The sequence below is a fragment of the Ursus maritimus genome, unplaced genomic scaffold, assembly GCF_017311325.1.
Source record: "Ursus maritimus isolate PB19 unplaced genomic scaffold, ASM1731132v1 scaffold_33, whole genome shotgun sequence".
NCBI classification, from domain to species: domain Eukaryota; kingdom Metazoa; phylum Chordata; class Mammalia; order Carnivora; family Ursidae; genus Ursus; species Ursus maritimus.
The window spans coordinates 23537874-23551044 of record NW_024425897.1 but is presented as its reverse complement, the minus strand read 5'-3'; the positions used below and the strand labels follow the sequence as shown (position 1 = coordinate 23551044).

General features: G+C 41.8%; 1 protein-coding gene across 8 annotated transcripts in view; it reads right to left on the bottom strand.

The window, feature by feature from the left end:
* Positions 1 to 13171, bottom strand: part of CCDC62 (coiled-coil domain containing 62) — a 40297-nt gene that overhangs the window by 21522 nt on the left and 5604 nt on the right. For 4 of the 8 annotated variants that reach the window (XM_008688829.2, XM_008688827.2, XM_008688832.2 and 1 more), the window contains exons 4-8: positions 12035 to 12136; positions 10705 to 10876; positions 7751 to 7852; positions 2082 to 2170; positions 1627 to 1742 (exon numbers count right to left, since the gene is read on the bottom strand). In XM_008688829.2, the coding sequence (XP_008687051.1) occupies positions 1627 to 1742; positions 2082 to 2170; positions 7751 to 7852; positions 10705 to 10876; positions 12035 to 12136 (581 nt within the window). The remainder of the gene's footprint in view (positions 1 to 1626; positions 1743 to 2081; positions 2171 to 7750; positions 7853 to 10704; positions 10877 to 12034; positions 12137 to 13171) is intronic. The other 4 variants (XM_008688834.2, XM_008688836.2, XM_008688830.2 and 1 more) reach the window with 3 other exon arrangements.

Genomic DNA, 13171 nt, shown 5'->3' with positions numbered 1-13171 from the left:
AACCTGACTTCAAGGAAGTCTCTCTGATCAGCAAGCCCGCACGCCCACTTTCCCCTTCCTATCCTCACCTCCCACCGTGCTTACTGCGGATACCGCAGTCCTCCTTTTACTGTATCAACTACTTAATAATGCAGCAAACTTCCCATTATAACTATATTGTTCACTAACTTTCATGCATATTTCCTGTCTTTTCAATAGACTCCTAAGTTTCTTAATATGCAGAAGCATTTTCAACCCTCCTGGCACTTTAGGACAGCCTTACACAAACATTAAGTGTTCTGTAAATACTTGTTGATTGATCTGTTATTTCTCTTCCTAATTCTGTTAGTTTCACGGCAAACAGAGGTGAAAGCCAGGACTGAAAGGGGACAGAGATTCAAGGGACAGAGACGCATTGGAAAGTGCCAAATGCATCTACCATACTGTATTCACCCTCCCAGTTATCTGCTGGATATTCACATGGTCTTAAGTAAGAATGACAGGTGTGCATAAAATAAAAATTAAGAATATATACAAACGTGATCAACCTTTTCATAAACTGTCTTCATGTCCCCTGTATTCAGGTATTCGGATCTGGAGAGTTCTGAGCCCTCAGGAAACTCACCCCCTACCTTCTGGAAGGGGACAGGCCATTTTACACTCTTAAAGAACAATTTCACTCATCTAGCCCAAGAGCCTCCCAGGGGCAATGAAGTATAGAAAAGGGAAGAGCCAATGTGGTGGGGGCTTCTGCCTATGAGAGCACGGTGGGCCAGTGCGGTGTACTCCAGCAGCGGCAGCGGCCAGGGCCCAAGGCAAGAGTGTAACACCCCCCGCAGAAGGCCTGGAAGGAAAAGCAGAGCAGCCACTCTGTAGCAAAAGCTGCTCCTTCCGACGGCTCGGCAACTACTAACCACCAGGCAAAGGAGCTGCTGGCAGCCAGCCTTCGTAGTTACACGGTCACACCTAGTGGCTGGGAACCTCCCTAATTCCTGCTCCCATTCATGTCTGTCACACTTCTGCTTGGAAAAGTAGACTAAATTTAACTGTGGGACAGTTACATGCCTATTAAATTAAACCACACCTCATGTATTTGTATTTTAACTTTACAGAAACCAATTTAGTTCACACACTGCTTATTATAGGTAAGAAAAGGTGTCTCCTTCTATTAACAAGGAAAACCCAGCTAAAAGCAGAGATCGGCCTCAGCTAGCTGAACTCCTACTACAGTTATTTATACATTCATTGGTGTTACTTCTCTTAGGCAAGTACCATGTCCTATGTATCTTTATTTTCCCCATTCCCAGCCCAATGAATGCTAACCACTAAACTCTGAGTCTACATGAAAGAGTAAATGAGTCAACCTCTGTGGTTTCTACTTGAGCTCAAAGCCTTGTACACAACAGACACATAAATAAGGCTAATGAATTTCTTTTATCGAGTGGCTAAATCAGGATCAGGCCTAAAATTCTAAGGTCAGGTCTCATTACAACCCAGGATTATAATGACAATTACTAGTTCATATATATTGATTCCCTACCATATAGGGAATGATAGTAGACACCGGCCCATAGTAAGTACTTAATGAATAGACTGAAAGATAAAATAAAATACAAGATCATACTAACAGCATCTTGCTAAGATTACCTGGACTCCAGAACCTTTGATTCCTCCATCTTTGAGTCATATATCTGTATTAATTCCTGAGAATTTTCCACATTAAAATTAAGAAATTGCAGATCACTCTGTTGTTTTACATAAATCTGCCGTAGATATTGATAAATCAATAAGATGTGACAACAAAACTATACTGAGCCAACATGCAAATGCTAAAACAGATCAGACAGTGATAGAGAAATATGCTAAATACGTTTGTTTTTATTTTTCCTATGTTAGCACTCAGATTTGTTAGTGTAACTGGTTTCCAAACTTTTCATTCCCATAAGCAAGACCTTATCGGCTATGCTAACTATGATATACCTTTAATGTGGTTAGGATTCCAAAGCACCATAAAAAAAATCAACAGACACACTCCTTTCCTAACTTGATGTTTGTTTATAAATGCTTCCCAAATAGTAAGAACAGTGTAACTGGGGACGTACCTGTCTGAGATTATGCAGTTCTGCATTGGTACGTTCTTGCTTTGACTTTGCAATATCAAGTAACTCATCTTTCCTTTTTTCTCTCTCTGCTATTTAAGAACAAATATTATTAAAATATTTTTCATCAGCCATATCCACACAAACCTCTTCATTTCCAAAAATTTAACGTTCCAGTAACTTGTTTTCCCCTTGTTCCTGAACTTAAAATTTGCAAAATGCACGGCTGGGAAGAGCTTTATTCTATGATTCTGACTAGATCTTTCACCAAATTTGAAAATTTTCACAATATAATGCTGAGTCAAAAAAATGATTCAGAGAGGCACCTGGGTGGCTCAGGCGGTTAAGCGTCTGCCTTTGGCTCAGGTCATGATCCACATTGGGCTCTCTGCTCAGTGGGGAGCCTGCTTCTCCCTCTCCCTCTGCCTCCCTCTCTCTCTCTGTCTCTCATGAATAAATAAATAAAATCTTAAAAAAAAAAGATTCAGAATTGTATCAACTGTATGATTAAATCACACTGTATGTTTGTATACACAAACACACAGGAAAAGTCTGAGAGCAAATACACCTAAGTATTAAAAGAAGCTTTTTTTGGATGAAAGGATTAATGACAATTATTTCCTCTCTTTTTTTAAGGGGGGGCATGATAAAATACATATTACTTTAATTTTTAATTTTTTTCACATTACATAAATAACTTATGAATGCATTTTCTTTATAAAAACCCAAACAACATATTATCTCTATCGACAGAAAAAAATGAGCATTACAAAGGACAAAAAAAACCTTGCCCAGCACTCCTTTAAAGACTTCCTATTTCTTGAAAACTCTTCACCTGATAGGTAATTAAAATTCCGAGTTCTCTTGAATACACATAGTTATACAGTCAATTTTTCTCAGTTCAAAAAGAGAGCAAAGAGGGGCGCCTGGGTGGCTCAGTCATTGAGCGCCTGCCTTAGGCTCAGGGCGTGATCCCAGCATTCTGGGATCAAGCCCGCATTAGGCTCCTCTGCTGGGAGCCTGCTTCTTCCTCTCCCACTCCCCCTGCTTGTGTTCCCTCTCTCATTGGCTGTCTCTCTCTCTGTCAAATAAATACATAAAATCTTTTAAAAAAAAAAAAAAGAGAGAGAGAGAGCAAAGAGATACTTTTTTTTTTTAAAGATTTTATTTATTTATTTGACAGAGAGAGAGAGAGACAGCCAGCAGGAGAGGGAACACAAGCAGGGGGAGTGGGAGTGGAAGAAGCAGGCTCCCAGTAGAGAAGCCCAATGTAGGGCTCGATCCCAGAGGCCCAGGATCATACCCTGAGCCAAAGGCAGATGCTTAACAACTGAGCCACCCAGGCACCCTGAGAAAGCCATATTCTAAAAGCAGTTTCAGAACTTGGTAAATGAGAACCCACAGGAAGGAAAGAATCTAAAGTGCTGTACAAGGGCTAATACCAGAAAAAAAACAGTAATATTATGCTTAAGGAGAAATGAAGTGATTCACACAGAAGTGAGAAATCAACAATAAATGCTTCACTTAAGAAAAAAATCAGTATCTTTGTAAGAAGTTCAAGCTAAATGTAAAAAATAACCCTCTACATCAATTTTAAGTAAATGTGATGCAATCTAAATAAAAACTTATAACATATCTATGGTTCTTTCCAAAAACACTTTTTTTTACATGTCATTTTTCTCATGGGTGAAAACGGATAAAAAATTTTATTGTCACTATTTAAGGACAAAGGCATGTGCTCTGCTATAGACTGCAACTCCATGAGACCACTGTTCTGCAGTGCTTGCCCATGGTCAGGAGGCCAGGCAGAGGAAAGAGTGACGGGGCTCTGTGCACAGCACCCCCTCCCCCAACACGGTTCATGCTCAGCCCTTCCGATGGGGTCTGTAATATCACCTCGCTTTCAGAGGTAATCCTTATCCACAAAATCGAAAAAATGAAGAGAAGCACAGTGAAAGCCATGTGGCCAGGTTTAAACTACTACATCTTTTCTATTCAATTGTGAATTTATTTCTTTGCATTACATGAGTCAATACCATAATGAATGCATATAAACATAATGGATTTGCATTATTTATGCAGAGTTGCATTTAGCTTATGAATTCAATCATAAGCACAAAGAAAAAAAATAATAAAAGGAATCACAGCTACTTTAACAGTAGAAGTAAGGCCCACAAGGCATCTGTGACTCTTTCCTGGTCTTAGTTCCACCTCCCTCTTGTATTAACAGCACTGTGCAAATCCTAGTGTTTAGAGATACTTGTTTCGAATACAGTTATGGTCCCTAAACAAAAGCCAACTACTTTATTTGGAGTTCAAGGATAATTTTATTATTTTTTACAGATTTAAAGTAATCTCTACACCCAACGTGGGGCTCAAACTCAAGACCCCGAGATCAAGAGTCATATGCTCCACCCACCGAGCCAGCCAGGTATCCCTCAAGGGTAATTTTAAATATATCGGAGTTTTGCCTTAATCTCTGACTTTAGAATAATCCATTATTGCATAAGAGGCAACTCCACTGTAAATATAAATGTTTTCCTAGATGAGATACTTTTGTACATGGCTAGGTTTAGCAGAGAGATCAAAGCGGAGTGGGTCCACCGATTTTCAAAGTGGTCACAGAAAACAAAAAGGTATTGGACTCCACTGATCGCTGCCTGAGCAAGTAGCCTAAACAAGCCAGCACAGGGGGAAAGGGTCTGGAGGTCTGCAGCCACCACATTCTGGCCAAGGCTCTGCCTCCTACTGCCTGGGAGAACTGAGGCAATCACTTAATCCCATGGGGCCTCATTTATAGGACTACCAGGACCCCAGAAATGTGAACTGGTATCCTCACTTTATTTGCAAACTTCTTATAAGCAGTTATGTACAAACAAATGAAACATGTCTCTAAGCTTATGTGAAGAACTTCATCTTCAATGCGAGGAAAAAAGTTTTGAAGTTAACAGAAAAGTATATTTTTAAGACATCTTCCAGCTTCAAATAAAATGTGTACATTTTTAGCCAGAGCACCTGACAGCATATTATCATGTTAAGCCTTTTAAAATTATTTTTAGGCTTGGGACGCCTGGGTGGCTCAGTCAGTCAAGTGGCTGCATTTGGCTCGGGTCATGATCCGGGGTCCTGGGATTGAGTCCCACATTGGGCTCCCTGCTCAGCGGGAGCCTGCTTCTCCCTCTGCCTGCCTCTCCCCCTGCTTGTGCTCACTCTCTCTCTCTCTGACAAATAAATAAAATCTTTAAAAAAATAAATGAATAAAATAAAATTATTTTTAGGCCTAATTCACTTTTATAATTTAAACATACAAAAATTGTTTTGAGACAGTGGTATGAATACAAAAGGTGTTTAAGAAATCAGCTTATGGGGCGCCTGGGTGGCTCAGCTGGTTAAGCGTCCAACTCTCAGTTTCAGCTCACGTCATGGTATTATGGGTTGTGGGTCGATCCCTGCATGGGGCTCCGCGCCCAACAGGGAGTCTCCTTGAAGATTCTCTCCCTCTGCCCCTCCCCTGACTTGTGCACTTGTGCTCTCTCTCAAATAAATAAATCTTAAATTTTAAAAAATCAGCTTAGGAAATGATAAAATATTTCACAAAATGGATTTTTTTTTAAAGATTTTATTTATTGATTAAAGAGAGAGAGAGAGAGTACAAGTTGGGGGAGTGGGAGAGGGAGAAGCAGGCTCCCTGCAGGGAGCCTGATGCAGGACTCAATCCCGGGACTCTGGGATCACAACCTGAGCCGAAGGCAGAGGTTTAACCAACTGAGCCACCCAGGCACCCCTGGATTTTTTTTTTTTTTTTTAAGATTTTATTTATTTATTTGACAGAGAGAGAGCACGCGTGACCACAAGCAGGGAGAGTGGCAGGCAGAGGGAGAGGGAGAAGCAGGCTCCCTCAGAACCCCAGGATCATAACCTAAGCCGAAGGCAGATGTTTAACTGATTGAGCCACCCTGGCACCCCACAAAATGGATTTATTATAGCATTATTTAACAAATTCCATATACTTTACCTAGCAATATGTAATAGGATCTGAGTAAAAATTGCCAAATCAAAACAGAGGGAGACTGTTAAAATAGCCTGTAAATGTTTTCCTTCCTCTGACTTCCCACAGCATTGTCTTCATAACATCTGCATAGTACTAGATTTTCTGTGGGCCTAGGAGCTTCTTAGCAACTAACAGAGTTCCTGACACACAAAAGTTGATCCAAAGATTGTTTGTAAATCAACTGTAAAGCTACAAATACACATATATATCTTAACATATATTTACATGTATTTTTATTACTAGATTAACTTTGAGACCGCAATCCTAGAAATAACAGAAACAGTGACCTCTAATGGTAGAAAACTGCATTTCCCCCCATCCTTATCACATGACACGAAAATTAAGAATTCCATTCTGTGTGAAAAAATGTTAATAATCCATTTTGCGCTTTATAGAAATGTGTTCTCTTCCTAGAAGGAAGGGCACTGAGGCTCTATAAAACTAGACCCCAAAAATGCCAATTTAATTCTGTTTGGAACTTCACCTCCAAATCTATGATTTTCCTCATACTAAATACAAAGCCTAATAAAATCTGGCTGGTAGGGACAGAGATAAGATCTATGGGGCGCCTGGGTGGCGCAGTCATTAGCATCTGCCTTTGGCTCAGGGCGTGATCCCGGCGTTCTGAGATCGAGACCCGCATCAGGCTCCTCTGCTGGGAACCTGCTTCTTCCTCTCCCACTCCCCCTGCTTGTGTTCCCTCTCGCCGGCTGTCTCTCTCTGTCAAATAAATAAATAAAATCTTAAAAAAAAAAAAAGATCTATACATCAGGGGCACCTGGGTGGCTCAGTTGGTTAAGCGGCTGCCTTTGGCTCAGGTCGTGATTTCAGGGTCCTGGGATTGAGCCCCACATCGGGCTCCCTGCTCAGTGGGGAGCCTGCTTCTCCCTCTCCCTCTACCTGCTGCTCTGCCTACTTGTGCACTCTCTCTCTAAAATAAGTAAATAAACAAAATCTTAAAAAAAAAAAAAAAGATCTATACATCAGTGGTTCTCAACCGGGAGTGGAGAGGGAGCGGTCTGAACTAGTGGAAACTAGTGGGGTGTGTAGGAGACAGTGTGGGAGAATGTGGCTAGGGAGATGGAATGCAATTTTTATGTTTATCTGGAGGGGGCCTAATGCAAACTACTGAGAAATTTGCTATTTTTAATCATGAAAAATTCATTCTTAACATGATAACTTCAGGTTCATGCTGATAGAACAAAACACATGTGCATTTTTCCAACTGTGATCACAGGTGATCTATTTGCAAAACCGGAAAATTGTTGAATTACTAATTTTTACCTAGTATTTGCAAAAGTATAAACATCCTTCTTCAATTCATAAGATCCTTTCTTAATGGATTTTTAAGCACACGTATTATGTTTTTAGTGAGAAGTGTAGTTATGCACTCAAGCTAGAAGAGAGGGATGGTAGCTCATTTTATAGAAGAGGAAACAGGGTTAACTGGGAGGCACGATAGCAACTTTAATATTCCTTGCTTGGTCCCTCCAAGCATATTTAAAAAGTTGCTATTTTGAGAGAGGTGTAATTTCTTTAATCTGTCATAGTTGTACCACAGAAAGTTTAGGCTACAAACACAGAACTATTCAATCACTTAAAATTAAGTATCTATTTTTACCAGTAAAAACCAATTCATCATGCAGGCAACTTTTCTCTTGCTTGAGGCGAATGATCTCTTCTCGTTGTTCATTATTTTCTGTTGTCTTTTCATTTAGATCCTCTTCACAAATAGAAGAAAACAAAAGTCCTTGAATAAATACTACTTCCTAGAAGAATATACACTGTGAGTACCTCTCATGCCCTCAGCACCCTTTCCAATTAACATGAAGTCCTGCTGGAGCTGCAGCCAACCTATGTCTCGTATCTAAACCTCACTGCATCCCTAGCAATGACCTTGTCAGGCCTCCCGATCCCTGACTGGTCTCTCTGCTCAAACCATGCCTCTCCTATTACAGCCTATTGCCCACAGAGCAATCGGGGCTTTTTTTTTTTTTTGAAGTAAACTCAACCCCCAATGTGGGGCTCAAACCCAAAACCCCAAGATCAAGAGTCACGTGCTCTTCCAACTCAGCTAGCCAGGCACCCAGGGCAATCTTTTAAAGTAAAAAACCTGTGGGACGCGTGGGTGGCTCAGTCAGTTAAGCGCCTGCCTTCAGCTCAGGTCATGATTCCAGGGTCTTGGGATAAAGTCCCACATCGGGCTCCTTGCTCTGCAGGGAGTCTGCTTCTCCTTCAGCCTACTGTTCCCCCTGCTTGTGCTCTCTCTCTCTCTGACAAATAAATAAAATCTTAAAAAAAAAAAAAAAAAAAGGTAAAAATTTTGCTCACGTCACTTCTCTTCTAAAAGCCCTCCTATCACCCTTAGGATGAAATCCTAATCACTACCCTAAGCCCTGAATGGCCTGGCTTGCCCTATCACTCTCCCCCTTCTTTTGTTCTGTTCCTTGAACATGTGCCAACCTCAAAACCCACCCAGGGCTTTTGCATTTGCTGTTCCTTCCGCCTGCAAGGCTCTGGGCCCAGATCATCACACAGCTAGTTCTTCCCACCATCCAAGCTTCTGCTCAAATGTTCGCAAAGTCACCTTCCCAGTCCACCCAAACTGAGGTGATTCCCCTCACTCTCTAGTCCACTGTCCATTACCTTGTTGTTCTTTAAAGAGATGACAGAGCCTGTCCCTGCTGTCAAGGGTATACAGTGTGATTATGGTTTTAGCTGAAACTACAAACGTAGACAAAGCGTATGATTTGCTACAAGTCAGGGCATCATAAGAACAAGATTTTAGAAGGCTGAGTCTTTTAAATTGACCACAATAAACTTTCACAATTTCAACAGCAACTCATTGGCTCAGGGCGTAGGAGTGCTGAAAATCCTGACTCCATCCTGTTCATGTCCGTGCAATGACCTCCCCCGCACCTACGTGCTCCAGGCCCTTTGGAGGTTTATGTGAGCCCTGAACAGAATTCGGGAAGGCTTATTCTGATCTTCCCTCCAGTGCACAGATGGCACCACTTTAGATAACCACCCTGTGACCTCACCACAAAGCCCCGTTCTAGAAAAGCTGTGGATTAAGGTCTGGACTTTGCAGAGAGTAGCTATGTAAGCACCAGGATCACGGTCTGCCCGATCCCCCCATCAGTAAGTCACCCTGAATAAAACTCCATGTAAATGGTATGGAGTGGCCTCCTTCGCTTTTCAGTGTCAAAGTGCCTTCTCAGTCTGGAGGTACTCTGCTGTGCCTCCTCCACCGTCTAACAATGAGGCACCCACTATGGACAGAGGTGAGAGTAACTTTCACCAAAACATGACTTTGCCATTCTAAGGTTGCTGGTTGCACAGTGGGAGTCTGTCTCCACGTCTAGCATGATGACCACTGACTCTGCCCCAGGGTGGGAAAGGCCAGAGAAAAGTGGGCCTACCTCCATGCCCTCTGAAGGCAAATTAAGCTTTTACTCCACCACCTACATCCACTTTCACATAAATAGGACTAACCTATTTGGTATACCTAGCCTCCCCTTCTTTATAAAACTTCAAGTAACATTACTCAGAAGGAAATGAATCATGAAGTTACTCTGAGAACAAAAATAGAAAAGAAAAACACAAAAGGAATTTTCAAACATAAAACACGCGCCAGAAAGCCACCCTGGCAGATCGCGTTGTTAGTGGCAATCCCCCATCCCTCCCTGCATTCCTCTCACAGAGGGACAGATACTTCTCCACTGCTCGACTCTGGGTTCAGCCACATAATGCTTTAGCCAACAGAGGGTGTGTCGAGTCCTTGCATGTTTCTGCTTCTTCTCTTTTTTATCTATCTATTTAAGTAAGCTCCACATGCAACGTTGGGCTCCAACTCACAACCCTGGCACCAAGAGTTGCATGCTCTCCCGACGGAACCAGCCAGGTGCCCCGGCTTCTTCTCTTAAGTTTGTGCCTTCAGGGGCGCCTGGGTGGCTCAGTCAGGGAAGCGTCTGCCTTCAGCTTGGGTCATGATCCCAGGGTCCTGGGATCAAGCCCCAAGTCAGCCTCCTTCCTCAGCAAGAAGTCTGCTTCTCCCTCTCCCTCTGCCTCCCCACCCCGCTTGTGCTCTCTCTCTCTCTCTCAAATAAATAAAACCTTTTAAAAAAAATTTTTTTTTAAAGGTTTCTGCCTTCACTGGGGAAAAGCGCTCAGGCCAGCCAACTGGCGAGAAGTGAGACATGCGAAGCGGAGTCGCCCCAGAGGAGCAGCTCGGCTGGGCCCAACCAAGATGAGCCAATTCCCACTAGGCTGATACCTGAGCTTATCAAATGATTCTGGTTGCATGTTGCTGGTTGCTATGAAGCATAAATTAACAGTAGCTAACTGGTACAGCAAAGACAGCTTATTTTTAAAATATCACACATTATAGTTTCCCCCAAGTCTGTTATTTACCTTGTAACATGAAAACTGCAGCATAATTCTGTACAAATGAAGTGAACATCTCCCGGTAGGTTCTAAGGCCAGCAACAGACCTCTCAATCACAAGACGAAGTAAACCCAAATGAAGAAATATGTGCCCAAGATGAAATGCTTGAATTGATGTCTCTTCCTTACCTTTCAGTTTATTGACTTCAATTTTAAGTGTCTTCAATTTCTGCTTGTAATCTTGCTTTTCTTTCACAATACAAGTCTCCACCATCTTCGCGTCTCGCAAGGCATGCTCTAACAGTTTAAATTTTCCTGAGCAGTCTGCAATGTGATTGACGGCCTCGATAATATCTTTGTCCTAAGAACCAAATTTGAAGACTGTTCTGTAAGATTTTTAAGTTTCAACTAATCAGTATACGAAGATCTCACTTAAGATACCACCACGTGCCAGGTTTCATTCTAGACACTTTTCGTCATTAACTCGTGTAATCTCACAGGAACTCTCTGAGACGGTACTACCGTTATCCCCATGTGACAGACGAGTCAATAGTAAAAAGACCACAGTTCCACAAAACTGTGGAGACCAAAAGTGGAGTCCTGTCTCCTCTCTCAATGTCGTAGGGACATCATTTTAAACTTGTTTCCCTCATTTCTAAAATGAGTCTTATTTTATTTTAAAGATTCATTTATTTCTTTGAGAAAAAGACAGGGAGAGTGTGCGCATGTGCAAGTGCAGGGAGAGGCAGGGGGAGAGACTCTTCAAGCAGACTCCCCATTGAGCATGGAGCCTGACGTGGGGCTCCCATGACCCATGAAATCATGACCTGAGCCAAAATCAAGAGTCAGACACTCAACTGACTGAGCCACCCAAGCGCGCCTTTTTTTTTTTTTTAGATTTTTTTTTTTTAAGATTTTATTTATTTATTTGACAGAGGGACAGCCATCGAGAGAGGGAACACAGCAGGGGAGTGGGAGAGGAAGAAGCAGGCTCTCAGCGGAGGAGCCCGATGTGGGGCTCGATCCCAGAACGCCGGGATCACCCCCTGAGCCGAAGGCAGACGCTTAACAACTGTGCTACCCAGGCGCCCCTTTTTTAAGATTTTTTAACTCAATGTGGGACTCAAACCCACAACCCCAAGATCAAGAGTCACATGCTCCACTAAGCCAGCCAGGTGCCCCTAAAATGAGAATTTTATTTTTTTTAAAGATTCTATTTCTTTACTTGAAAATGAGTGACAGTGAGAGAGCACAGGAGAGGGAGAGCAGACTCACTGCTGAGCAAAGAGCCTGATGTGGGACCTGATCCCAAGATCCTGGGATCATGACCTGAGCCGAAGGCAGATACCCAACCAAATGGGCCACCCAGGGGCCCCCTAAAATGAGAATTTTACAAGAGACAGCAATGTCAGTAGCTCTACCATCTGATTTACAATGGGACTTAAGTAAGATAATGCATGTGACTATGCTTTAGAAAGTACAAAATGCCCTGGCAAATGAAGGTATTATTTTGAATTACCTTTAGCTTTATCATTGTAGTGAGAGCCTGTTCTCGAGCTTGTAACTGTCCTACCTGAGCAGAAAGTTCCACTAATGTGTTGCTGAGATTTTCATTTCTTGCCTACAAGGGAACAACACATAAAATACCAATTGAGTCATTTAAAAGCTTTCATTACTATCATTAGCCACAATCTGCGCTCGTTCTGTTTTGTTTTCTCTCTTATATTTGGTAACAAAGTGGGCCAAGTAAGCAGTCATCAAAAAGAAATACAAATATCTCTCTCCATTACCTCTAGCATCCTCTCAATGCTTGTTTGCCCTACTGAATCCTATTGGTTATGCTTATAAATGTCTATTTCCCAATCTCTTCTATGTATAATTCTAGGTTGACAAAAAAGAAAATAAATGAATGAAAATTGGATTAGGAAGAGATTTCCTTTGCTGAAATAAAGTAGCATTAGTGAACCTCTATGCGCCTGTGTGTGTGTGTGTGTGTATTTTTTTTACTCTACATTGAAAGACCTTCACTTCATATTGGGGTATTCCCACCTATCAGGTACTTGGGGTTTTGTTTTTTTTAACCACAGAACTACATGATATATATATTATTTGGAAAAAAAGAAAAATTAGGCTTTTTAAATAGTATCTTCATGAAGGAAGTTTAAATACATGTTATTAAGTGAAGGAAGCCAATCTGAAAAAGCTTACTATACGATCCAACTATATGACATTCTGGAAAAGACACAACTATGGAGATGGTAAAAGGTCAGTGGTTCCAGGGGTTGGGAGAGACAGGCATGGAGCACAGGATTTTTAGGGCAGTGAAACTATTCTGTACAATACGACAATGGTGGATACATGTCATTATGCATCTGTCAAAACCCACAGAATATACACCACCAAGAGTTAGCCCTGGTGTAAACTACGACGTTGGGTGACAATGATGTTAGCAGACTCGCTGATTGTAACAAAAGCACTACTGTGGTGCAGAATGTCCGTAGCAGGGGAGGGACTGTGTGTGGCGGCAGAGGCAGGGGGTATAGCAGAAATTCATGCATTCCACTCCGTTTTGCTGTGAACATAAAACTACTCTAAGAAATAAAGTTTATTAATAAAAAAAAATCTTCCTGCTGTGAACTGTACTGCATCCCCCCAA